The 24049-nt window shown below is 46.3% G+C and overlaps 1 protein-coding gene across 3 annotated transcripts in view; it reads left to right on the top strand.

The window, feature by feature from the left end:
- Positions 1 to 21359, top strand: part of LOC139228726 (scaffold attachment factor B1-like) — a 122772-nt gene extending 101413 nt beyond the window's left edge. For 2 of the 3 annotated variants that reach the window (XM_070860015.1, XM_070860016.1), the window contains exons 18-19: positions 8600 to 8678; positions 20813 to 21359. In XM_070860015.1, coding sequence (XP_070716116.1) covers positions 8600 to 8678; positions 20813 to 20900 — 167 coding nt within the window. In that variant the 3' untranslated portion in view covers positions 20901 to 21359. Of the gene's footprint in view, positions 1 to 8599; positions 8679 to 9640; positions 17025 to 20812 lie in introns of those variants that run through there. The other variant, XM_070860017.1, reaches the window with a different exon arrangement.
- Positions 21360 to 24049: the final 2690 nt, after the last annotated feature.

Here is a 24049-nt window from a genome sequence, read left to right on the forward strand (position 1 = left end):
GCAAGAAATTCAAGATGGTCACAGGCAGCAGAATATTCAAGCAGCGCACCCATTGGACTACCATAGACCTAAAAAATGAATACCTTCATATTGCAAGGGTCAGCGCTTCCATGACTGCAGCAAATTTTGAAATGCAGGGTATCGTTGTATACCCCGAACTTGTGACTAATTGGCCATCCATGTGTGATGTCAGCCAGCACTGCTATGCAGCAGATACTCTACTGTCCCTAAGGCTGGAGTTCTCGGCCACTGTGAGAAATCCCAGCAGCAACCCAGGCAGCATTGAATATTGCGAGGAGTATTTTGGGCAACCCACCAGATGTTATTTTTGCCTTTGTACCAGATTGTGGTACCCTGATATATCCTCTACCAGTTTATTGTAATAAGAATTTTGGGGTGGAAATTGGTTATGGCCGTTTTTGAGGCATTGTCACTGCCCTGATTTGCTAATTTTAGCACCGAGCATTAGTAGCCTCAAAATGCCAAATTGAGTTTTACGCCCAAAGATGAACGAGCAACGCTAAAAGTGGCATTGCGCACTCATCCTTGGGCGCCAATGGGGCGGGAGCTCAGGAGGCCGACTCAATTTCCCCACGGAAGGCTGCTGGCATGCCAACTAGAAAAACGGAAAGGAAAAAAAACGAAAACTTTTCCGCCCCACGCCCACACTTCCCCACTGGTACAACTAGTAAGTGAATGCTGAAATAAATAAAGAAAAATGTACCTTGCTCTCTGGGCAATGCTGCCCTGGAATCCACGATGTTACGACTGCTCGTGGCAGGCTGTACGAACGCCTGCCGGTAAGGCCGCCATAGAAACCAAATATTGCGACAGCTCGTTGACGCCACCACATGGGTGGCGTTAGAGGGCACAGCATTACCTCTTAGTGCCTCCACCAACGCCCAACTCAAGTTCCACTGAGACATGGGCGCCGCTCTCTGCCGACAGTAGACCTTTGCCGCCCATCGCCGGCGTTATCAAGCGGATTCCGGCCCCTTTAACTTTGGCAGAAGCAGTCATTGTTCCCACTTCAAATGAATCTGCCCATCTAGAGGTTCCTCTGCAGGTCCCTCTTTCCGAATAAAGCCCTGCACCTCCTATTGTGGTCACAAGCGGATAGTGCAGCTGGGATCTTAGGATGTGCAGGTCGAGGGATAGAGCACAAGGAAGTCAGTTAGCTTGTACATTGCCATTCTGGAGACAATACCATGGGAGTTGGGGCTGGCTTTAGAGGAAATGCGGAGAAGATCAAGGATTGGAGCCCTGAGCTTAGTAGGAAAGACTACTGACACTAGAGATGTTTATATTTGGAAATGGGCTGCTCAGAAGTGTAATTTTTGAAGTATGTAAGGTATTTTAGGGAATGGATAAACTGAATCTCAGAATGATCAATATTAACACAAGCTCCAGATCAAGAGGTCACGGGTTCAAATGCAAGACAATGAAAGATGTATACGCGGCTAAAATATATCTCCGTTCACAGAGTGGGATTAGACTACTCCAAGTTTCTCTTTCCCTCTTCAACGCTGTCGTTAAACATACAACAAGATATAATAAAATAAACTCATTCCAAACGGAGCTCAAATAATAAAGTGGTTAAACTTCCTAAGAAGGAAATGTGGTTATCTATCCCCAGCCAAGGTGATGAATTGGGATCACTTTTGGAGAAGTTTATTTCCTCTTTTTCTGCTGCTGTTCCCTCTGTCTCTCTCAGACTCTGAGGTACAAAAGGGGGCATAAACTTTATCCCCTCTCTCATAACATGGTTTAAATAACCCTGAGAAACTCTTTCAAAAAGGGGACAACACCTTAAATTTAACAGGAACTTACCACTGGACATTCAACATCTCTTGCCCATATTTTTTACGGCTTCAAACAATTTGCTGAATTAAAAAAAAAAAAATCTTAATTTTGTTTGACCGAGGGTCCAAAACTTCCAGCAGCCATTGTACATGTGCTTCCCTCTACCATTGTTCCAAAGTGCGGTCGTCGCTCAGTCCCCAGGAACTGACTGTACCCTCGCCACTCTCTCGCTTTCGCTGTCTCGCTGTCTCTTTCACTCTTATGTCTCTCTCCCTCTCTCCCCTGTCTCTTTCTTTCCCTCTCCCTCTCCTCCCTCTCCCTCTCTTCACCCCCAGCCCCGTCCCTCCCTCCACCCCAGTCATAGAAATTTACAGCACAGAAGGGGGCCATTTTGGCCCATCGTGTCTGCGCTGGCCGACAAAGCTGCACAGCCCTCGGTCAGCAGCCCTGAAGGTTACATATAAACCTATTAACAATGGCAGAAAGGTAAAGAGCACCCAATCCACCCCACACAACTGCGACACCCCTTGCACTAAAACATTCTACGTTCCACCCCAACCGGAGCCATGTGATCTCCTGGGAGAGGCAAAAACCAGATTAAAAACCCAGGCCAATTGGGGAAAAGAAATCTGGGAAAATTCCTCTCCGACCCATCCAAGCGATCGAAACTAGTCCAGGAGATCACCCTGGATGTATTCAATACCCTGCAGTACTTACCATCGTATCTGCGCCATCCAACAAGAGGTTATCCACGTGCTAGTCAGAGTAGGAATCGCAGGATAGCTCAGATGAATACGTGGCTTGAGCAATGGTGCAGCAGGGAGGGATTCAAATTCCTGGGGCATTGGAACCGGTTCTGGGGGAGGTGGGACCAGTACAATCCGGACGGTCTGCACCTGGGCAGAATCGGAACCAATGTCCTCGGGGGAGTGTTTGCTAGTGCTGTTGGGGAGGAGTTAAACTAATATGGCAGGGGGATGGGAACCAATGCAGGGAGATAGAGGGAAACAAAAAGGAGGCAAAAACAAAAGACAGAAAGGAGATGAGGAAAAGTGGAGGGCAGAGAAACCCAAGGCAAAGAACAAAAAGGGCCATTGTACAGCAAAATTCTAAAAGGACAGAGGGTGTTAAAAAAACAAGCCTAAAGGCTTTGTGTCTTAATGCAAGGAGTATCCGCAATAAGGTGGATGAATTAACTGTGCAAATAGATGTTAACAAATATGATGTGATTGGGATTACGGAGACGTGGCTCCAGGATGAGCAGGGCTGGGAACTCAACATCCAGGGGTATTCAACATTCAGGAAGGATAGAATAAAAGGAAAAGGAGGTGGGGTAGCATTGCTGGTTAAGGAGGAGATTAAGGCAATAGTTAGGAAGGACATTAGCTTGGATGATGTGGAATCTATATGGGTAGAGCTGCAGAACACCAAAGGGCAAAAAACGTTAGTGGGAGTTGTGTACAGACCTCCAAACAGTAGTAGTGATGTTGGGGAGGGCATCAAACAGGAAATTAGGGGTGCGTGCAATAAAGGTGCAGCAGTTATAATGGGTGACTTTAATATGCACATAGATTGGGCTAACCAAACTGGAAGCAATACGGTGGAGGAGGATTTTCTGGAGTGCATAAGGGATGGTTTTTTAGACCAATATGTCGAGGAACCAACTAGGGGGGAGGCCATCTTAGACTGGGTGTTATGTAATGAGAAAGGATTAATTAGCAATCTCGTTGTGCGAGGCCCCTTGGGGAAGAGTGACCATAATATGGTGGAATTCTGCATTAGGATGGAGAATGAAACAGTTAATTCAGAGACCATGGTCCAGAACTTAAAGAAGGCTAACTTTGAAGGTATGAGGCGTGAATTGGCTGAGATGGATTGGCGAATGATACTTAAGGGGTTGACTGTGGATGGGCAATGGCAGACATTTAGAGACCGCATGGATGAACTGCAACAATTGTACATTCCTGTCTGGCATAGAAATAAAAAAGGGAAGGTGGCTCAACCGTGGCTATCAAGGGAAATCAGGGATAGTATTAAAGCCAAGGAAGTGGCATACAAATTGGCCAGAAATAGCAGCGAACCTGGGGACTGGGAGAAATTTAGAACTCAGCAGAGGAGGACAAAGGGTTTGATTAGGGCAGGGAAAATGGAGTATGAGAAGAAGCTTGCAGGGAACATTAAGACGGATTGCAAAAGTTTCTATAGATATGTAAAGAGAAAAAGGTTAGTAAAGACAAACGTAGGTCCCCTGCAGTCAGAATCAGGGGAAGTCATAACGGGGAACAAAGAAATGGCGGACCAATTGAACAAGTACTTTGGTTCGGTATTCACGAAGGAGGACACGAACAACCTTCCGGTTATAAAAGGGGTCGGGGGGTCTAGTAAGGAGGAGGAACTGAGGGAAATCCTTATTAGCCGGGAAATTGTGTTGGGGAAATTGATGGGATTGAAGGCCGATAAATCCCCAGGGCCTGATGGACTGCATCCCAGAGTACTTAAGGAGGTGGCCTTGGAAATAGTGGATGCGTTGACAGTCATTTTCCAACATTCCATTGACTCTGGATCAGTTCCTATGGAGTGGAGGGTAGCCAATGTAACCCCACTTTTTAAAAAAGGAGGGAGAGAGAAAACAGGGAATTATAGACCGGTCAGCCTGACATCGGTAGTGGGTAAAATGATGGAATCAATTATTAAGGATGTCATAGCAGTGCATTTGGAAAGAGGTGACATGATAGGTCCAAGTCAGCATGGATTTGTGAAAGGGAAATCATGCTTGACAAATCTTCTGGAATTTTTTGAGGATGTTTCCAGTAGAGTGGATAAGGGAGAACCAGTTGATGTGGTATATTTGGACTTTCAGAAGGCGTTCGACAAGGTCCCACACAAGAGATTGATGTGCAAAGTTAGAGCACATGGGATTGGGGGTAGTGTACTGACATGGATTGAGAACTGGTTGTCAGACAGGAAGCAAAGAGTAGGAGTAAATGGGTACTTTTCAGAATGGCAGGTAGTGACTAGTGGGGTACCGCAAGGTTCTGTGCTGGGGCCCCAGCTGTTTACACTGTACATTAATGATTTAGATGAGGGGATTAAATGTAGTATCTCCAAATTTGCGGATGACACTAAGTTGGGTGGCAGTGTGAGCTGCGAGGAGGATGCTGTGAGGCTGCAGAGCGACTTGGATAGGTTAGGTGAGTGGGCAAATGCATGGCAGATGAAGTATAATGTGGATAAATGTGAGGTTATCCACTTTGGTGGTAAAAACAGAGAGACAGACTATTATCTGAATGGTGACAGATTAGGAAAAGGGCAGGTGCAAAGAGACCTGGGTGTCATGGTACATCAGTCATTGAAGGTTGGCATGCAGGTGCAGCAGGCGGTTAAGAAAGCAAATGGCATGTTGGCCTTCATAGCAAGGGGATTTGAGTACAGGGGCAGGGAGGTGTTGCTACAGTTGTACAGGGCATTGGTGAGGCCACACCTGGAGTATTGTGTACAGTTTTGGTCTCCTAACCTGAGGAAGGACATTCTTGCTATTGAGGGAGTGCAGCGAAGGTTCACCAGACTGATTCCCGGGATGGCGGGACTGACCTATCAAGAAAGACTGGATCAACTGGGCTTGTATTCACTGGAGTTCAGAAGAATGAGAGGGGACCTCATAGAAACATATAAAATTCTGACGGGGTTAGACAGGTTAGATGCAGGAAGAATGTTCCCAATGTTGGGGAAGTCCAGAACCAGGGGTCACAGTCTAAGGATAAGGGGTAAGCCATTTAGGACCGAGATGCGGAGGAACTTCTTCACCCAGAGAGTGGTGAACCTGTGGAATTCTCTACCACAGAAAGTTGTTGAGGCCAATTCACTAAATATATTCAAAAAGGAGTTAGATGAGGTCCTTACTGCTAGGGGGATCAAGGGGTATGGCGAGAAAGCAGGAATGGGGTACTGAAGTTGAATGTTCAGCCATGAACTCATTGAATGGCGGTGCAGGCTAGAAGGGCCGAATGGCCTACTCCTGCACCTATTTTCTATGTTTCTATGTTTCTAATCCCACTTACCAGCTTCTAGGTCTGTAACCTTTTAAATGTGGTGAGGGTTTCTGCATCCATCACCCTTCCAGGCAGTGAGTTCCAGACCCCCACAATCCTCTGTGTGAAGAAGCCCCCCCCCCCCCCATCTCAAATCCCCTCTGAAGCTTCCACCTTAAAACTATGAGCCCTCCTAATTGACCCCTCCACCAATGGAGATGTGCCCTTGCTATCCACTGTATCTCGGCCCCTCAAAATTTTGTACACCTCAATGAGGTCTCCTGTCAACCTCTTCTGTTCCAATGAGAACAAACCCAGCCTATCCAATCTGTCCTCATAGTTAAGATTCTCCATTCCAGGCAGAATCCTACTAAATCTCCTCTGCACCCTCTCTAGTGCAATCACATCCTTCCTACAATACGGCGACCAGAACTGCACGCAGTACTCCAGCTGTGGCCTAATCAGAGTATTATACAATTTAAGCATAACCTCCCTGGCCTTGTATTCTATGCCTCGGCTAATAAAGGCAAGCATTCCGTATGCCTTCTTAACCACTTTATCCACCTGGCCTGCCCACTTTCAGGGATCTGTGGACAAGCACTCCAAGGTCCCTTTGTTCATCTACGCCATTAAGTGGCCTGCTGCCTAATGTGTATCATAGGCAGTCTCTCGAACGAGGATGATTTGCTTCCACACCAAAATGGATGAGTTTGCAGATGTTTCAATGAAGGAACCGATATTCCAGTTGTGAACTCCAGGGGTGGAAGATGCTTGTGCGTGGATTTTTTTTTAAATGTATGGTGACCGTTGCACATGGGCTTGACAGAGCTAGGCCTTAATCCAGTGGCAAGGGTTAATCAGGACGACTGGAGTCCTGCTCTGCTGCGTGGACCTCGTGCGCACACATATCGCAGTGTGGGCTGGCGAGGGCCCTGTACCCTCATTTGCCGTACCTCCGCCACGATCTCTCACCGCAACTCCACATCAAACATTTGCCACACCTCCGCCACGATCACTCACTGCTCCCCCGCCTCGATCATTTGCTGCATTTCTGCCTCGATCTCTCGCCGCTTCTCCGCCTCAGACATTCGGTGCACCCCCTCCACGATCTCTCACCGCTCATCTGCCCCGACATTCCCGCTCCTCTGCTGTACCTGGGCTTCACCGATGTTCCTGCCTGCCCTCCAAACGGTGACCTGGGTTTTGATGATATCACCCATTCACCCACCTCAATGTCGTCGCACACTTGGAGCAGTTCGAGCTGGAAGAAATAGTGGCATGCTCCAGCCCGTTTATACTCCCGACCTGCGGTGGTGTCCCCTTTCCTGATCAGCCCTTCAAAAAAGTGCATCACCTCGCACTTCTCCAAATTAAATTCCATTTGCCACTGCTCTGCCCACCTGACCAGTAGATTGATATCCTCCTGCAGTCCATGACTTTCCTCTTCATTATCAACCACACAGCCAATTTTAGTCTCATCTGCAAACTTCTTAATGATACTCCTTATATTCAAATCTAAATCATTGATATATACCACAAAAAGCAAGGGACCCAGCACTGAACCCTGCGGAACCCCCCTGGAATCATCCTTCCAGTCGCAAAAACATCCATCACCCATTACCCTTTGCATCCTACCTCTGAGCCAATTTTGGATCCAACTAGCACTTTGACCTGGATCCCATTGGCTTTAACCTTCGTGACCAGTCTCTCTCTCCACCAGTCTCCCTCTTTCTCTCCCCAGTATCCCTCTTGCTCTTTCCTCAGACTCCCTCTCCCCCGTCTCCCTTCCTTCTCTCTCTCCACTAGTCTCCCTCTTTCTCTCCCCAGTATCCCTCTCGCTCTCTCCTCAGACTCCCTCTCCCCCTAGTCTCCCTCACCCTCTTCCCCCCCAGTCTCCCTCTTTCCCCCCCCCCCACCCCCCAGTCTCCCTCACCCTCTCTTCCCCCCGCCCCCAGTCTCCCTCGCCCTCTCCTCCCCCCCCCCCCCGTCTCCCTCTCCCTCCCTCCCCCAGTCTCCCTCGCCCTCTTTCCCCCCCCCCCGTCTCCCTCTCCCTCCCTCCCCCAGTCTCCCTCGCCCTCTTTCCCCCCCCCCAGTCTCCCTCTCTCTCTTCCCTCCCCCCCAGTCTCCCTCTCTCTCTTCCCTCCCCCCCAGTCTCCCTCTCTCTCTTCCCTCCCCCCCAGTCTCCCTCGCCCTCTTTCCCCCCCCCCAGTCTCCCTCTCTCTCTTCCCTCCCTCCCCCAGTCTCCCTCGCCCTCTTCCCCCCCCCCCCCAGTCTCCCTCGCCCTCTCCCCCCCCCCCCCCCCAGTCTCCCTCGCTCCCTTTCTTTCCGCCCCCCCCCCGCCACCAACGGATCCCCTGACGAAAGCGTGACCCAACTGGATCGTGTGTCTGCTCCCCCCGGTATACCACGAGCAGGCACAGAGAACAGCAAAGGCATATAGTCAGAGCGCGAGGGGGATTTTCCTGCTGCTCTGCGGAAAGGTCAAAGTACAAGGGAGAAAACCAACCCCCTCCCGTGTTGCACATCAACCATGGGAACAGACTCTTCTTTGAGGGAACCATGGATGTAATGCCATATAATACAGTAAACTGAAGGTTGAGATATAATGATGGTAAAAAACTGGAATCTTGTAGCTATTTGTTGGGCCTTGTTTAATTTGGGTGAAATTGGTGATTCACTGGCCTTGTATGTTCCTTGAAATGCCTGCATGCTTTTTGAATGACTAATTGTGAGTGTGAAGGTTAGTCACTGACCTACTGCTGTTGCAGGTGGAGATTCCCGGAGCATGTCTAGCCAGTCAGGGGCAGCTTACAGTACGCAGAGAGGAAGTGGAGGAGGACTGCAGCAGTAAGTAGCACAAAAATCACTTCTTGGCTACACTTCAGGAAAACATCAAGTTCTTATTAAAAATGCTGATTGTTGTATCTGTGAACCCTGATTTGATAAAGTATCTGTCCATGTGCTTCATTCCAAGTTTGGCAATATGGATAAGCACAATTGGCGTTTAACCCTTGTGTTGAGTGTTTTATTCATTTTAATGTGTCTACCTTAATGTTCCACCATATAAGCATTTCACATCAGAATGGCTTTGGTGCTTGGACTTGAAATGAAGGTTGCAATTTTATCTGGTGCATTTTTCCATTTGCCAGATCTCTCTCTCGCCACAATTTTACTGTCAATTTGTGCCAAATTATCACCGTTATTATGTTACACCTGCACCTTTTAGGAAGCAAGTTCCAGTTTAGTTTTACGTCGGACCCTTCCCTCTAGTAGACAGAAATAATTGTAATCCTCTTCAGTATGGGCTGAATATGCACCTCAGTCCCAGAGTGGAAAGTGTGTGCGCTGTTTTCCTGCCCCCCCTGAGCCCCAGTGCTGGAAGGCTTCAGTATTGTCTGCACTGGGTTTGATTGCAGGGCTGAAAGGGCACAGTTTGCTACCCACCATGCCATACAACCCTGCACTATATCTGATTGTTGCATTGTGATGATCATGTGACCGTGCAGGCCAAGCAGATCATTGGGAAAAGACAGCAACTTTTTTTCAGTACCACTTCCCCAGGGTATTTCATCCACTCTGCCTCTCCACATGTTTGTTCTGTCCGCTCCTAGGTTTGCTGTGTAAGCTGTGCGAGCTCTGTGCTTGCCCTGTGACCGCTGTACCTCCTGTCTGTTCTCTTTATTCCATCCAGGCCTAATCTGAGTGCATCAGCCCTGCTCCAGTACCTTTGTCCCCCACCAAGGTCTGTCCCCAGTACTCAAGCTCCGCTCTCTCCTTTGCAGCACTTTTAAGAGGCTTTTTCTCCACAGCTCTCTGCATGTCCAGGACCTGCTGCTTGATATGCTTCTACCTGATTTGAACTCTGAACCCACTCCCTAAGTCAGGGGCACTGGAAGATGCTGAGGTAAACCATGAGCAGGTTGAAGCTGGCAGACAAGGTTCCAACTTCAGGACTGGACGATTGGCTGATTTGTGCAGCGCTCCTTCAAAGAATAGTTGGATCAATAGCAGAAGCAGCACTTGGACGGTCCATTGATCAGCTGATCTAACACTGACGGAAGCTCATGGTGTCAGTCTGTAGCAGCACCTTGATATGCCCCTGCCTCCTGGCTTGTTCCTAAACGCTAAAGAACAGCATCACACAGTGGTCCTTTTTCCACCACCTAATCTCCCTTGCACCGTGATCCTGTGATGCCTGCTTTGCTTCTATAATGCTCCAGCTTCCGGGTCCAGAACCACCCTTCCCTCTCAGCCTCGGCCCCAACTCTGGTTTCTATTATACCTGTGTGTGTTGCAATATCCCCTGCCTCTGACAAAGCACTATTTGGCTAAGTGCCCTAAAGATAGAAATTCAGTACAGGAATATGTGTAAGATGCACACCTTGGCTGCAGTAGCCTCGAGGTTATGGTACTGGGCTAGCAACTCTAGACCATCAGCCACGGCAGTTTGTGAAATTGAATTCAGTAAATGTTGTAATTTGTGGGCTGGCGTAAGACAATGACCAAGAAAAGCCGCTAGATTGTTGTACAAACCCAAATAATGTCCTGCAGGGGAGGAAACATGCCACCCCTCCCTGGTCTGGACCTCCATATGACTACAGTCCCACCCCTCCCTGGTCTGGACATCCATATGACTACAGTCCCACCCCTCCCTGGCCTGGGCCTCCATGTGACGCCAGTCCCACACTACGTAGTTGAGTCTTAATGCCCTCAGGTCATCCACAACAAATGGAAAAAAAGATCAGAGAAACACAGAATAGATGACGCAGGATAGAGTTGCCAAAAGGGTTTGAAACAAGGGCACAGAGATGGTGAAAGAAAGTATGGGCGCCAAGGAGAGAGGACAGAGGGAGGCAAAACAAATTGGGAAGCGACAATTTTTAATTGTCCAAATAGGACTCCTTTCCTCGGTCACCCCCATACCTCCATGCCTCATAAAGCATCGTCATTTTAAGTAATGGACCAGTGAGCTTAAGTGACCACAGCCATGTAAAATAAAGAAACATCCCAACAATCATTTGTCCCAGGCTTCAGTCTTTCTCATTGATGCAATTTACACAAACTCCAACAGTTGAGACTTTATTGGATGCAGCCCATCCGGTCCTGGTGACTTTATTGGTTGAAGGCTACACTGTATGTAACATCCTGTTTGGAGAAACCCTGTTGCTGTGCTATTGAAATACTTTATATGCATCATGCGAGACTCCTAAGGAGCTGGATAGATGCATTGGTGGAAGCGACAGACACTGTAGCACATCGAGAAATTCATTCCAACCTCTGTGAAATTGTACCAAAGGATGAGAGGCTGGAGAATGTAACGCTTCTGTTCAAAAAAAGGGGAAAGGGATAAACCAGGTGAATACAGATCTGTAAAGAAGATATCACTTACCTAATCGAATGCTTGAAGAACTTACCAAGCATGTAGACAAAGTAATATAGCGAGTTGGTTGAACTTTCAGAAGTGGCTTATAGCAAAGATTAATCCTGTATAATTAAAGGTGACGTGCTGGCATGGAAAGAGGAACGGCTGAAAGAACGCAGAGTAGAATTACATAGCATTTTATAGCACAGGAACAGGCCCAACAGGTCTATGCCAGCCTTTATGCTCTACACAAGCCTCCTCTCACCTTACTTTATCTTACCCTATCAGCACCTTTATCACTCATGTTTATCTAGCTTCATAGGAAGAGGAGGAGGCCATTTAGCCCCTAGAACCTGTTCTGCCATTCAGTGAGACCATTGCTAATCTTTGACCTAACTCCATATACCCACCTTTGCCCCATATCCCTTTAGACCTTTGGTTAACAAAAACCTAAAAATCTCAGATTTAAAATTAACAATTGACCTTGCATCAAATGCTATTTTCGGAGGAGAGTTCCAAACTTCTTCAATCTATTGCGTTTAGAAGAGTTTCCTAACTTCACTCCTGAAAGATCTGGTTTTAATTTTTAGACTATGCCCCCTAGTCTTAGACTCGCCAACGAGCAGAAATGGTTTCTCTCTACCCTCGGTCATGCAACCTCAGTTATAAAGTGTCAGCATATACCTACAGTACCATGTTATGTTTGGCATCTGTAGTGGTGAAAGTCCTGTCGGCATGCAGCTCCATAACAATCCACTGGATGGCAGTGCATATCAAGGGCAAAAAAAAGGTTCCTGTTGGAACAGCTTTAGTAACCCAGCCTCTTTACACCCACCTCTATTAAGATCCCAGTTCCCTTGCTACCTAGAACTACAGCCAGTCTTAATACCATGTCCAGCTCTTGTTCTGTAGTCTAGCCTCGGGCAGGCGGGCTCCCCCATTTCACAAGCAAAGATTGGGATGGCACATCATAACATTCCCCACTGCTCGGACAATTGGACACCGCGGCCATGTGGAGTCTTGCTCAGTGAAAGGCTTCTTCCATCCGACCCAGTAAAAATGTTCTCCAAATGCTGCACCCCCAGACCTTGTACTGTTCCCCCCACCCGCTGCAACTACTTGTGCTACTTCCCACCCCACCCTTTGCAACCAGTTCCTCTCCCCACCCCGTACAAGGACTTCTGTGGGCTGTGGTGATCTCATTGAAGGCAGCTTACTCTATGCCTACCTGAAGGAATTTGCTAGGTATAAGGAGATATTATGAGCGACTTGGAGAAAACTAGGAATACTTTCACTGGTGCCAAGAAGGTTGAGCAGATCTAATGTGATCAGAGATTTGAATGGATTTAAGAGGGTAAATAGAAAACGATTAATTCCATTGCTCACTGAATCTGTAACGAGGGCATAAGACTAGGACTCATATTTGAAGAATGAATGGAGTAGAGGAATTCACACAAAAGATTATTAGAATATGGAATGCATAACCATAAGATGCAATTGAAGCTAAATTAGTAGGAACACAGGAACAGGAGTAGGCCAAGTAGCCCCTCGAGCCTGCTCTGCCATTCTGACTGATCTAGGACCTAACTCCATATACCCGTCTTCGGCCCATATCCCATAATATCAATCTCTGATTTAAAATTAACAATTGATCTAGCTTTAATTACCATTTGGTCAAGAGAGTTCCAAACTTCTACCGCCCTGTGTGTAGAAGTGTTTTTTAATTTCACTCTGAAAGGCCTGGCTCTAATTTTTAGATTATGCCCCACTAGTCCTAGAATCCCCAACCAGCAAAAATAGTTTCTCTCTATTTGCCTCATTCGTTCCCCTTAATATCTCGAAAAATTGAATCAGATCATCCCATAACCGTCTAAATTCTAGGGAATACAAACCTAATTTGTGTAACTTCTCTGCGTAACTTCACCGTTGAAGTCCGGGTATCAGCCTAATAAACCTACGCTGCTTCCCTCCAAGACCAATATATCCTCCCTAAGGTGTGCTGCCCAGAATTGCCCAGAGTACTCCAGGTGAGGTCTAACCAGCACTTTGTAGAGTTGCAGCATAACTTCTACCCTTTGTATTCTAGTCCTCCAGATATAAAGGTCAGCATCCCATTAGGCTTTTTGATTATTTTCTGTACATGTTAATGATCTATGTACCTGGACACCCAAGCCTCTTTGGACATCTGCTGTTTTTAGCTCTTCACCATTTAGAAAGTACCCTGTTCTATCCTTTTTAGGTCCAAAAGTGGATGACCTCACATTTGCCTACATTTGAAATCCATTTGCCACAGTTTTGCCCATTCACTTAATCTGTCAATATAGAATGGTTGCAGCACAGAAGGAGGCCATTCAGTCTGTCATGCACCTCATCTAGTCCCACTCACGCCCTTTCCCTGTAGTCCTGCAAATTTATTTCCTTCGGGTACTTATCCAATTCCCTTTTTGAAAGCCACGATTGAATCTGCCTCCACCTCCTTCTCAGGCAGTACATTCCAGATCCTAACCATTCGCTACGTAAAAAAGATTTTCCTCATGTCATCTTTGGTTCTGCCAATCACCTTAAATCTGTGTCCTCTGGTTCTCGACCCTTCTGCCAATGACATTACCCTGGAACAAATGCCACTTCCTTCAACGATTCCCCTCCACACTTCCATGGAGTGAAGCAGCTAAGTTGCCGTCCTCCTTAAATGCATTTTCAGAACAGATAGAATAAATAATGGAAAGAATTTTCGTCTTGTTTCTACTCTGTCTAGACCCCTCATCATTTTGAACACCTTTATTAAATCTCTCAACCTTCTCTGCTCTAAGGAGAACAACCCCAGCTTTATCCAGCCTATCCATGTAACTGAAGTTCCTCATTCCTGGAACCACTCTTGTAAATCTTTTCTGCACCCTCTCCAAGGCCTTCACATCCTTCCTAAAGTGCGGGGCCCAGAATTAGATATAGTACACCAGTTGAGGTGAGAGCAGTGTTTTACAATGGTTCATCATAACTTTGTTGCTTTAGAATTGTGCTCTTTAGTTTATATTGCCTCGCCTTGTTCTTCCTACTAACATGTATCATTTTGCACTTCTCTGCGTTAAATTTCATCTGCCCTGTGTCTGCCCATTCCACCAGCTTGTCTCCGTCCTCTTGAAGTCTATCACTATCCTCCTCACTGTTCACTGTACTTTCAAGTTTTGAATCATCTGCAATTTTTGAAATTGTGCCCTGTACACCCAAGTCATATATCAAGAGAAGCAGTGGTCCTAGAACTGACCCCCGGGGAACACCACTGTATACCTTCCTCCAATCCAATAAACAACCGTTCACCACTACTCTCTGTTTCCTGTCACTTAGCCAATTCTGTATCCATGCTGCCACTGTCCCTTTTATTCCATGGGCTTCAAATTGCTGGCAAGCCTATTATGTGGCACTTATCAAACACCTTTCGGAAGTCCAAGTACACCACATCAACCACATTGCGCATATCAACCCTCTCTGTTAGCTCGTCAAAAGACTTGTCAATTTGGTTAAACACAGTTAGCCTTTAACAAATCCACACTTGTCCAAGTGACTGTTAATTTTGTTCTGGATTATCGTTTGTAAAAGCTTCCCCATTACCGAGGTTAAACTGATTGGCCTGTAGTTACTGGGTTTGTCCTTACATCCTTTTTTGAACAAGCGTATAATGTTTGGAATTCTCCAGTCCTCTGGCACCACCCCCGTGTCTAAGGAGAATTGGAAGATTATGGCCAGTACCTCTGCAGTTTCCACCTTTACTTCCCTCAGCATCCTAGGATGCATCCCATCCGGTTCTGGTGACTTATCTACTTTAAGTACAGCCAGCTTTTCTAGTACCTCTTTATCATTTTTTTATCCCATTCAGTATCTCAACTACCTCCTCTTTGATTATGACTTCAGCAGCATGTTCTTCCTTGGTAAATACAGATGCAAAGTACTCATTGAGCACCTCAGCCATGCCTCCTGCCTCCATGTGTAGGTCTCCTCTTTGGTTCCATCCCTCTTGCTACCCGTTAACTATTTATATGCCTATAGAAGACATTGAATAACCTTTTATGTTAGCTGCCAATCTATTCTCAGACTCTCTCTTTGACCCTCTTAGTTCATTTTTCACTTCCCCTCTGAACTTTCTATATTCAGCCTGGTTCTCACTTGTATTCTCATCTTGATATCTGTCATTTTTCTGTTTCATCTTACTTTCTATCTCTTTCGTCATCCAGGGAGCCTTACCTTTCCCCACGGAATATATTTCGACTGTACCCGAACCATTTCCTCTTTAAAGGCAGCCCATTTTTGGATTACAGTTTTGCCTGCCAATCTTTGATTCCAATTTACCCGGTCCAGATCCATTTTCAACCCACTGAAATTGGCCATCCTCCAATTATAAATAGAAGATAGAAGAACATCTAGAAACCAAAAATATAACGAATAGTCAGCATGAATTTCAAAAGGGAAAGTCTCGTTTGACCAACCTCATTGAATTTTCTGAACAGGTAACGAGAGAGTAGACAGTGGTAATGCAATAGATAGACCCCATAATGATGAACAAGATCAGAGAATGCAGAGTCAGGGGACAGGTAGCAGAATGGATCGCTAGTAGCTTCAAGACAAAGCAGAGAGTAGGGGTAAAAGGCAGTGTAATGTATGCACCTGTGAGTATACTCACAGGGTTGTAGAGCTGTTGATGAATCTGTGTTGCATGTATATGTACAGTGTGTGAGGTTGCAGCCCCTCTTCCATTGTTTGAAGGGTCTACTCCTTGATTTTTGGCTGCACTTCAGTCCCAAGCCCCGATCTTTGGGCATCCTGTGCGGAGGGGAGCGGGCAGGTCAGGGGGCCTCCTCGTAGGACTGCTCCTGGGCATAGCCAAGGGGGCAATCAGCCGGTCCAGGCAGAGGGCGGTTAAGGGGGTCGTTTAGCCCGACTGCCTGCCTCTCTTATGCGGTTACATTCGTGCCAGGATGTCCCTGGAGATGGAGCACGCGGTGTCCACCGGTACGCTCGTGGCCTTCCGCGAGAGGTGGACACCGAGGGACTGGAGTGCATCATCACCCCGGCAACCAAATTTTAATTTGACCATTTATTGTTTAAAATGTTTTATTTGTTAATTTGTCGGTTCTAGTGCCCCTTTAATAAGGAGGCACTTGATTTAAAGTTTCTACCAAAATAGTTGTTGAGCTGTTGACGAATCCATGTTCCACAGTGTGTGAGGTTGCAACCCCTCTTCCATTATTTGAAGGGGCTGCTCCTCGATTTTTGGCTACACTTCAGTCCCATGCCCCTGATCTTTGGGCACCCGGTGCAGAGGGGAGCGGGCAGGTCGGAGGGCCTCCTCATAGTACTGCTCCTGAGCCTGGCCAAGGTGGCCATTCACAGGTCCAGGCAGAGGGGGTCATTCAGCCCGACTGCCTGCCTCTCTTCCGCGGCTACGTTTGTGCCAGGGTGTCCCTGGAGATGGAGCACGTGGTGTCCACCGGTACGCTTACAGCCTTCCGCGAGAGGTGGGCATCGGAGGGACTGGAGTACATCATTTCAACAGGGAACAATATGTTAATTTGATTTGACAAGGTTCCCTTTAATGTTTAATTGTTAATTTGTGGGTTTTGGTGCCCTTAAAAAAGGGGGGCACTTGATTTAAAAGTTTTACCAAAATAGTTGTTGAGTTGGCAGTGGCTTAACCAGTCACGTGATGTTCACAAGACTGAATAAAACCCCAGCCAATTGGGTTCGGGGGATCCACAGGTGATTGTGAGCCTGGTAGATGAACTTGTAATGTGTGTTGTGATTGTTAAACCTTTTGCTAATAAACCAACTAGTTCTTAATAGCAATGTCTTGCTATGAATTCTTAAGCAAAGAACCCATGAAGCCAATATATTACAGGTAGCTATTCACAGTGGCAGAAGATGGTTGATCCACAAGGATCAGTGCTGGGACCAATGTTGTTCACAATTTATATTAATGATTCATACTTTGGAATCAAAAACACATTCTAAATTTGCGGATGACACCAAATTGGGGGGATAGTCAATACTGAGGAGGACTGCAACAATTTATAGGAGGACAATAATAAACTTGAAGAATGGGCTTATCATTGGCAAATGAAGTTCAACACAGATAAATGTGAGGTATTAATTTTGGTCGAAAGAATAGGGAGGTCACTTATTACTTGGAGGGTGCGAGTCTAGGTGGGGTAGAGGAACAAAGGGATCTTGGAGTACAAATACACAAATCGCTAAAAGTTGCCACACAGCTTAGCAAGGCCATAAAAAGCAAACCAAGCACTAGGGTTTATTTCTTGACATATAGAATTGAAAAGTAGGGAAGTAATGCTAAACCTGTATCGAACCTTGGTTAGACCACACTGCATACAGTTTTGGTTGCCATATTATAAAAAGGATATAGAGGCACTAGAGAGGGTGCAGAGAAGATTTACAAGGATGATACCAGAAATGCGAGGGTATACGTATCAGGAAAGGATGAACAGGCTGGGTCTCTTTTCTCTTGAAAAAAGAAGACCGAGGGGTGACCTAATAGAGGTCTTTAAAATGATGAGAGGTTTTGATAAGAGTGGATACAGAGAGAGTGTTTCCACTTGTGGGGAAGAGCATAACTAGAGGCCATCAATATAAGATAGTCACCAAGAAATCCAATAGGGAATTCGGAAGAAACATCTTTACCCAAAGAGTGGTGAGAATGTGGAACTCGCTGTCACAGGGAATGGTTGAAGTGAATAGAATAGATGCATTTAAGGGGAGGCTAGACAAGCATATGAGAGTGTAGGGAATAGAGGATTTTGCCGATAGATTTAGATGAGGAAAAATCGTGAAGAGGCTCGAGTAGAGCATAAATGCTGGCATGGACTGGTTGGGCCGAATAGCCTGTTTCTGCGCCGTATATCCTGTGTAATTAAGTATTTTTACTCTAGCTTGCTCCCTGTCCTTTTCCATAGCTAATCTAAACCTCATGATACTATGATCACTGTTCTCTAAATGTTCCTCTGCTGACACTTGCTTCACTTGATGTACTTCAGCCCCCTGAACCAAATCCAGCAATAAATTCTTCCCCCTCTGCCCTTTACACTACTACTATCCCAGTCTATTAGGATAGTTGAAGTCCCCCATTATAACACTCGATAGTTCTTGCACCTCTCTGTAATTTCTCTGCAAATTTGCTCCTCTATATCCTTCCCACTAGTTGGTGGCCTATAGAATACACCTAGTAGTGTAATGGCACCTCTATTGTTTCTCGAATCTAACCATATAGATTCTGTCCCTGACCCCTCCATGACCTCCTCTCCAGCACAGTAACATTCTCCTTAATCAACACTGCCACCCCACCTCCTTTTTTTCCTTCCCTATCTTTCCTGAACACTCTATCCAGGAAATTTAGAACCTAATCCTGCCCTTTATTGAGTCAGGGCTCCGTTATCGCACGATGTCATAGTCCTGTGTGACTATTTGTGCCTGCAGCTCACCGACCTTATTTATCACACTTCGTGCATTTACACACATACACTGTAAACCTGTCTTAGACTTTCTTGTATTCTCTCTTAGTCTGATCCACCTAATACCATACTATCTCATACTCTAGTGCTATCTGTACTTCCCATTTGCACCATGTTTCCCCTTTCTAATGCTACATCCTAGTGACCATCCTCCTGCCAAATTAGTTTAAACCCTCCCCAACAGCACTAGCAACACCCTTCACGAGGGTTGCATCCATCCTGCACAGGTCCTACCTCCACTAGAACTGGTTCCAATGTCCCAGGAATCTAAACCCTTCCCTCCTGCGCCATCTCTTCAGCCATGCATGCATCTCTTCTGTACTCACTAGCTCGTGGCACAGGGAGTAATCCAAAAAACACTTAACTTTAAGATCCTGTTTTTAATCTCTTTCCTAGCTCCCTAAAATCTGCCTGCAGGACCTCATCCCTCTTTCTACCTATTTTGTTGGTACCGAGGCTGTTCACCCTCCCCCTCAGAATGTTCTGTAGCCGCTCGGTGACATCCTTAACCCTGGCACCAGACAGGCAATATACCATCCTGGAGTCACGTTTGCGGCCGCAGAAACGCTTGTCTGTTCCCCTAACTATTGAATCTCCTATCACTATTGCTTTCCCGATCGTCCTCCTTCTCCCCTGTACAGCTGAGCCACCCATGGTGACGTGGACTATTGCCCTCACCAGATATCGGTTATAGATTGAGATGCGCTCAAGGAACTGCTGCACTACCTGCATGGTGCTCCTTGTCTCTCTGGTGGTCACCCATTCCCTCTCTGCCTGTACAATGTTACATTGCGGGGTGACCACCTCTCGAAACGTGCTATCCACGTGCCCTCAGGGATGCACCGCCGTGACACCAGCTGCTGCTCAAGCTCCGAAACACAGAAGCGGGAAGTGTCCTGGATTTCCCACATGGCACAAGATGTTCATTCCACAGGACTGAGGTGCCCTGCAGGTCTCTATAACTAACTTAATAGAAATAAACTCAAGACTTAAAAAAAAAATCAATCACCAGCTACTCACCAATCAGCTCCTTCCCTTGTGCTGACATCACTTTAGTTTATTTACCTCGCTCACTGACGCTCATGCTTGCTGCCTGTTCTGGGCGCTCGGGGCTACCTTTATCTCGGGCCGCTCCTCTCGCTCTCCCGCAGGTCTGCTCCTGAGCCCATTTACTCAAGAGTCCGTGGGTTCGCTGGCTCCACTCCACCTTTTCAGTTAGACATCTCAACCACCTTCCTCCTCTCCACCTAATTCCTGCTCTCACCAAGTTCTTCCACTCTGCTTGTGATCCACTCTGATTGCATTCATGCTGCTCTGTCCCCAAGCTTTGTCCTTTGTAATGTTATGCTTTCATCTACACTGCCGCCTCTCTTTGTGTCATCGGCAAACTTGGATATATGGCTTTCTATGCCATCATCTAAGTCGTTAATAAATATGGTGAATAGTTGAGGCCCCAACACTGTGTGACACTACAAGTCACACCCTGCCAATTCGAGTACCTACCCATTATCCCTACTCTCTGTCACCTGTCGCTCAGCCAATTTCCTAACCAGGTCAATAATTTCCCTTCAATTCCATGGGCTTCTACCTTAGTTAACAGTCTCTTATGTGGGACTAATGCCTTCAGGAAGTCCATATAAATAACATCCATAGACATTCCCCTGTCCACTACGTTAGTCACCTCCTCACAAAATTCAATCAGGTTTGTCAGGCATAACCAACCTTTCACAAATCCATGCTGGCTTTCTCTGATCAGCTGAAAATTTTTGAGGTGTTCAGCATTTTAGAGGAAATTAGATAAACTTGCAAAAGAATTGTTTTAAAGGGGATTGATATGAGAGTAGATGGATCCAATGTAACGCGAGCACTGACACGGGTACGATGGGCCGAATGACCTGTGCTGAATTTCTTGTGGCTGTGTGTTTAGTAAAATGTTGTAGTGCCAATTTCTGTCACTTGGATTGTCAGAAGGCATGTTCTTGGACTGGGCGTGTGAAATCTTTACATTTATTATTTGCTTATTTCCAGACCTTGTACTCAGTTTGAAGCAGAATTTATGTTTTGTCTTTTTAATTTTTATAAATAACCTGTTGTAATCCTTTTCACAGTCAAGGAGGCTCCACGGAATTGGATAACCGCTCAAACCAGATGACGTCAGGACAAAGCATGTCAGGAAGTTACCAGCGCCCTTACTAAAATGTTTCAATAGCTTAATACGAATGAAATGTTTTTAGTATTTGTTTCAAACTTATGTAGTCATTGCTTTTCTTATTGTCTTGAAGCATTTGAATTGAATGTTTGAAAGTGATTAGTTCTCATTTTGTCATTAATAATTTGCTTTTTGTTAAATGAATGTGTATTGACAAAGGATCGATAAATCCATTTTTGTCTTTTTCTACCACTCCTGTTCGAACTAATGCAGTGCGTTGATTACTGATATTATTTGAAATGTCCTATGGCTGTCTGACACAGCAGACAAGACCATAAATCCTCAAACTCTTATCATCTGTCGGACACCCTCGTGCACGGCGTAATTGTCCACTAGCAATGTACCAGCAGATAATGTGGCAATCACATTGGCATATTAATTGTTGACGAGAGAATCAAATGTTAAATGAATATATAGGCAAGTAAAGAATCTTAATGTTGTTACAATTTCTTGTTGAAATATAGAGTCAGCATTTCTGGGATGAGCCAGGGTCTGGCTGCATTGCACCTGTTTTGGGTAAAATGCCCAAACCCATTTCATGCAGGGTCCTCTTTTGTCCAAACCCGTTGTACTTATTTTCCTATCTGACTGTGTAGAAGTGTTACTGATTGTATTTTACCCCCACAGCTCATCCATAAGTTAAATTTGAGGTCCAAATTATTTCAAGGGAGGACAGAGAAGGCCTGGAATGATATAAACATTTTTTTGGGGGGATGGGTAGTGCGGTTGGTAACAAGATGATAAAGCTGCTGTTTACCACACAGTCCTCACCAACGGCTCTTCACCTTACGTTTAGCAGATGCAAAGTTTCAGTGTACATACATGCACGATAATGCTACATTTTCCTGTAACCTTTGTTTGTTTGATTACTGAAATGATCTATCAATGTGATGGTAATAACTACAAACAGAACAACTGGGACACAACATTAATATTTCCCTGCTGTGTGGGATTCCTGGCTGCAGACGCAGGGCCTGCTGCAAAACTCATCCAACACCAACTTTACAATTTGTTTTTAACAGTTAGTTACATTTGTTTGTCACACTCATCCAGTCTTCACTTAATGCAGGTGCTCCCTTCACTAGATCATGGGGCGGGGTTGGGGGGGGAAATTCACTCGTGCCTCTGTTGTGGCATTAACCTGGGCGGGGCGGTAAATTTTGCGCATGGGGCGGGGTTGGGGGGGAAATTCACTCGTGCCTCTGTTGTGGCATTAACCTGGGCGGGGCGGTAAATTTTGCGCCAGGAAATGGTTTGGGTCTCCAGCTGCAAAATTCAGCAGCTGGGCCCTGAGTGTGGGGCAGGGCGCTAAGGGAGGCGTTATTCATCTCTCTCAGGGCGCTAGGCCGGCTGAGCAACTGAAAACCCCGAGCTAAACCGCCGACCTCGGAGCGCCCTGAGAGAGGCTTCCGTGAAAAATAAATCTGACAAAAGCCACTGAGAACATTCCCAATGCTTTCCTCCCGCCACATCCACATAAATCGCAAAAATAAAAAACAATCACTTACCTCAGGTGGACATTCCTTCCCTCACTGCGGCCTCGACAGCCGGAATGCCCACTTCCACAGGTGGTCCCACTAGGGGGCGCACTGCGGGGCGCTACAGCTTGGATCGCCCGCTTCCACAGGCAATCCCACTAGGGGGCGCTACAGCTCAGAACACCCGCTTTCACAGGTAGTCCCACTAGGGGGTGTTACAGCTTGGAATGCTCACCTCCACAGGCAATCCCACTAGGGGGCACTACAGCTCAGCACACCCACTTTCACAGGTCGTCCCACTAGGGGGAGTTACAGCTAGGAACGCCCGCTTTCACGGGTAGTCCCACTGGGGGGCACTACAGCTCGGAACATCCGCTTTCACAGGCGGTCCCACTAGGGGGCGCTCTGCAGGGCGCTACAGATCGGGCGAGTTTTACATTTTGATCCGGTTCCAACCAGGCATGTTGCACACCGGCTCACCTCTACCGGGCGGTATTGCTCCACGCTCCCGCAAACCCCGCACTGAATGTCCCGGCGGGGCACTGGAATGCTGGCCACGCACCTGGAAATGCTCCCCGTCGCCATTACCGTCCCTCCGGGCAAAAACAGGCGGTAACAAGCTGAAAAACCAGCCCGTAGAATCTTCGAGCACAGGAGGCTACTTGGCCCATTGTGCCTGTGCCGGGCTATTTGGCCATAGCCCTGCAAATGTTTCCTTTTCAAGTATATAACCAATTTCCTTTTGAAAGTTTACTATTGAATCTGATCCCATTATCTTTCAGTTAGTGTATTCCTGCTCATCATAACCCGCTGTGTAAAAACATTCTCATTATTTCCCCTCTTTTGCCAGTTATCTTAAATTTGTGTCCTCTGATTACTGACTCTTATTACTCTTATCAAATCCTTCATAATTTTGAACACCTATTACATCTGCTAACCTTCTCTGGTCTAAGGAGAACAAGCCCAGCTTCTCCAGTCTCGACACATAACTGAAGTCCTCATCCCTGGAACCATTCCAGTAAATCTCTTCTACCCCTTCTTCAAAGTGCGGTACCCAGAATTGGACACAATACTCCAGCTTGGGCCGAACCAGTGATTTATAAAGGTTTACAATAACTTCCTTGCTTTTGTACTCTGTCTCTATTTATAAAGCCAAGGATCCCATGTGCTTTATTAACTATCTTCTCACCTTGTTCTGCCACCTTTAAAGAATTGGGTATGTACACCCCCAGGTCGCTCTGTCCTGCATCCTCTTTAAAACTACCATTTAGTTTATATTGCCTCTCCTCATTCTTCCTACCAAAATGCCTCACTTCACACTTCTCCACATTAACCTTAATCTGCCATGTGACTGCCCATTTCATCCGTCTGTCAATGTCTTGAGGTCTGTTACTCATTGTTCACTATATTTCCAAGTTTTATGTCATCTGCAAACTTTGAAATTATGCCCTTTATACCCAAGTCCAGGTCATTAATATATATCAAAGGAGCAGTGGTCCTAATAGCGACCCCTGGGAGACCCCACTGTATACTTCCCTACTGTCTGAAAACAGCCAAACTCTCTGCTTTCGGTCCCTTAGCCAAGTTTGTATCTAAGCTGTCACTGTCCCTTTAAACGCATGGGCTTCAATTTTGTTAGCAAGTCTATTAATGTGGCA

Source organism: Pristiophorus japonicus, chromosome 18 (genome assembly GCF_044704955.1).
Source record: "Pristiophorus japonicus isolate sPriJap1 chromosome 18, sPriJap1.hap1, whole genome shotgun sequence".
Classification (NCBI taxonomy): domain Eukaryota; kingdom Metazoa; phylum Chordata; class Chondrichthyes; family Pristiophoridae; genus Pristiophorus; species Pristiophorus japonicus.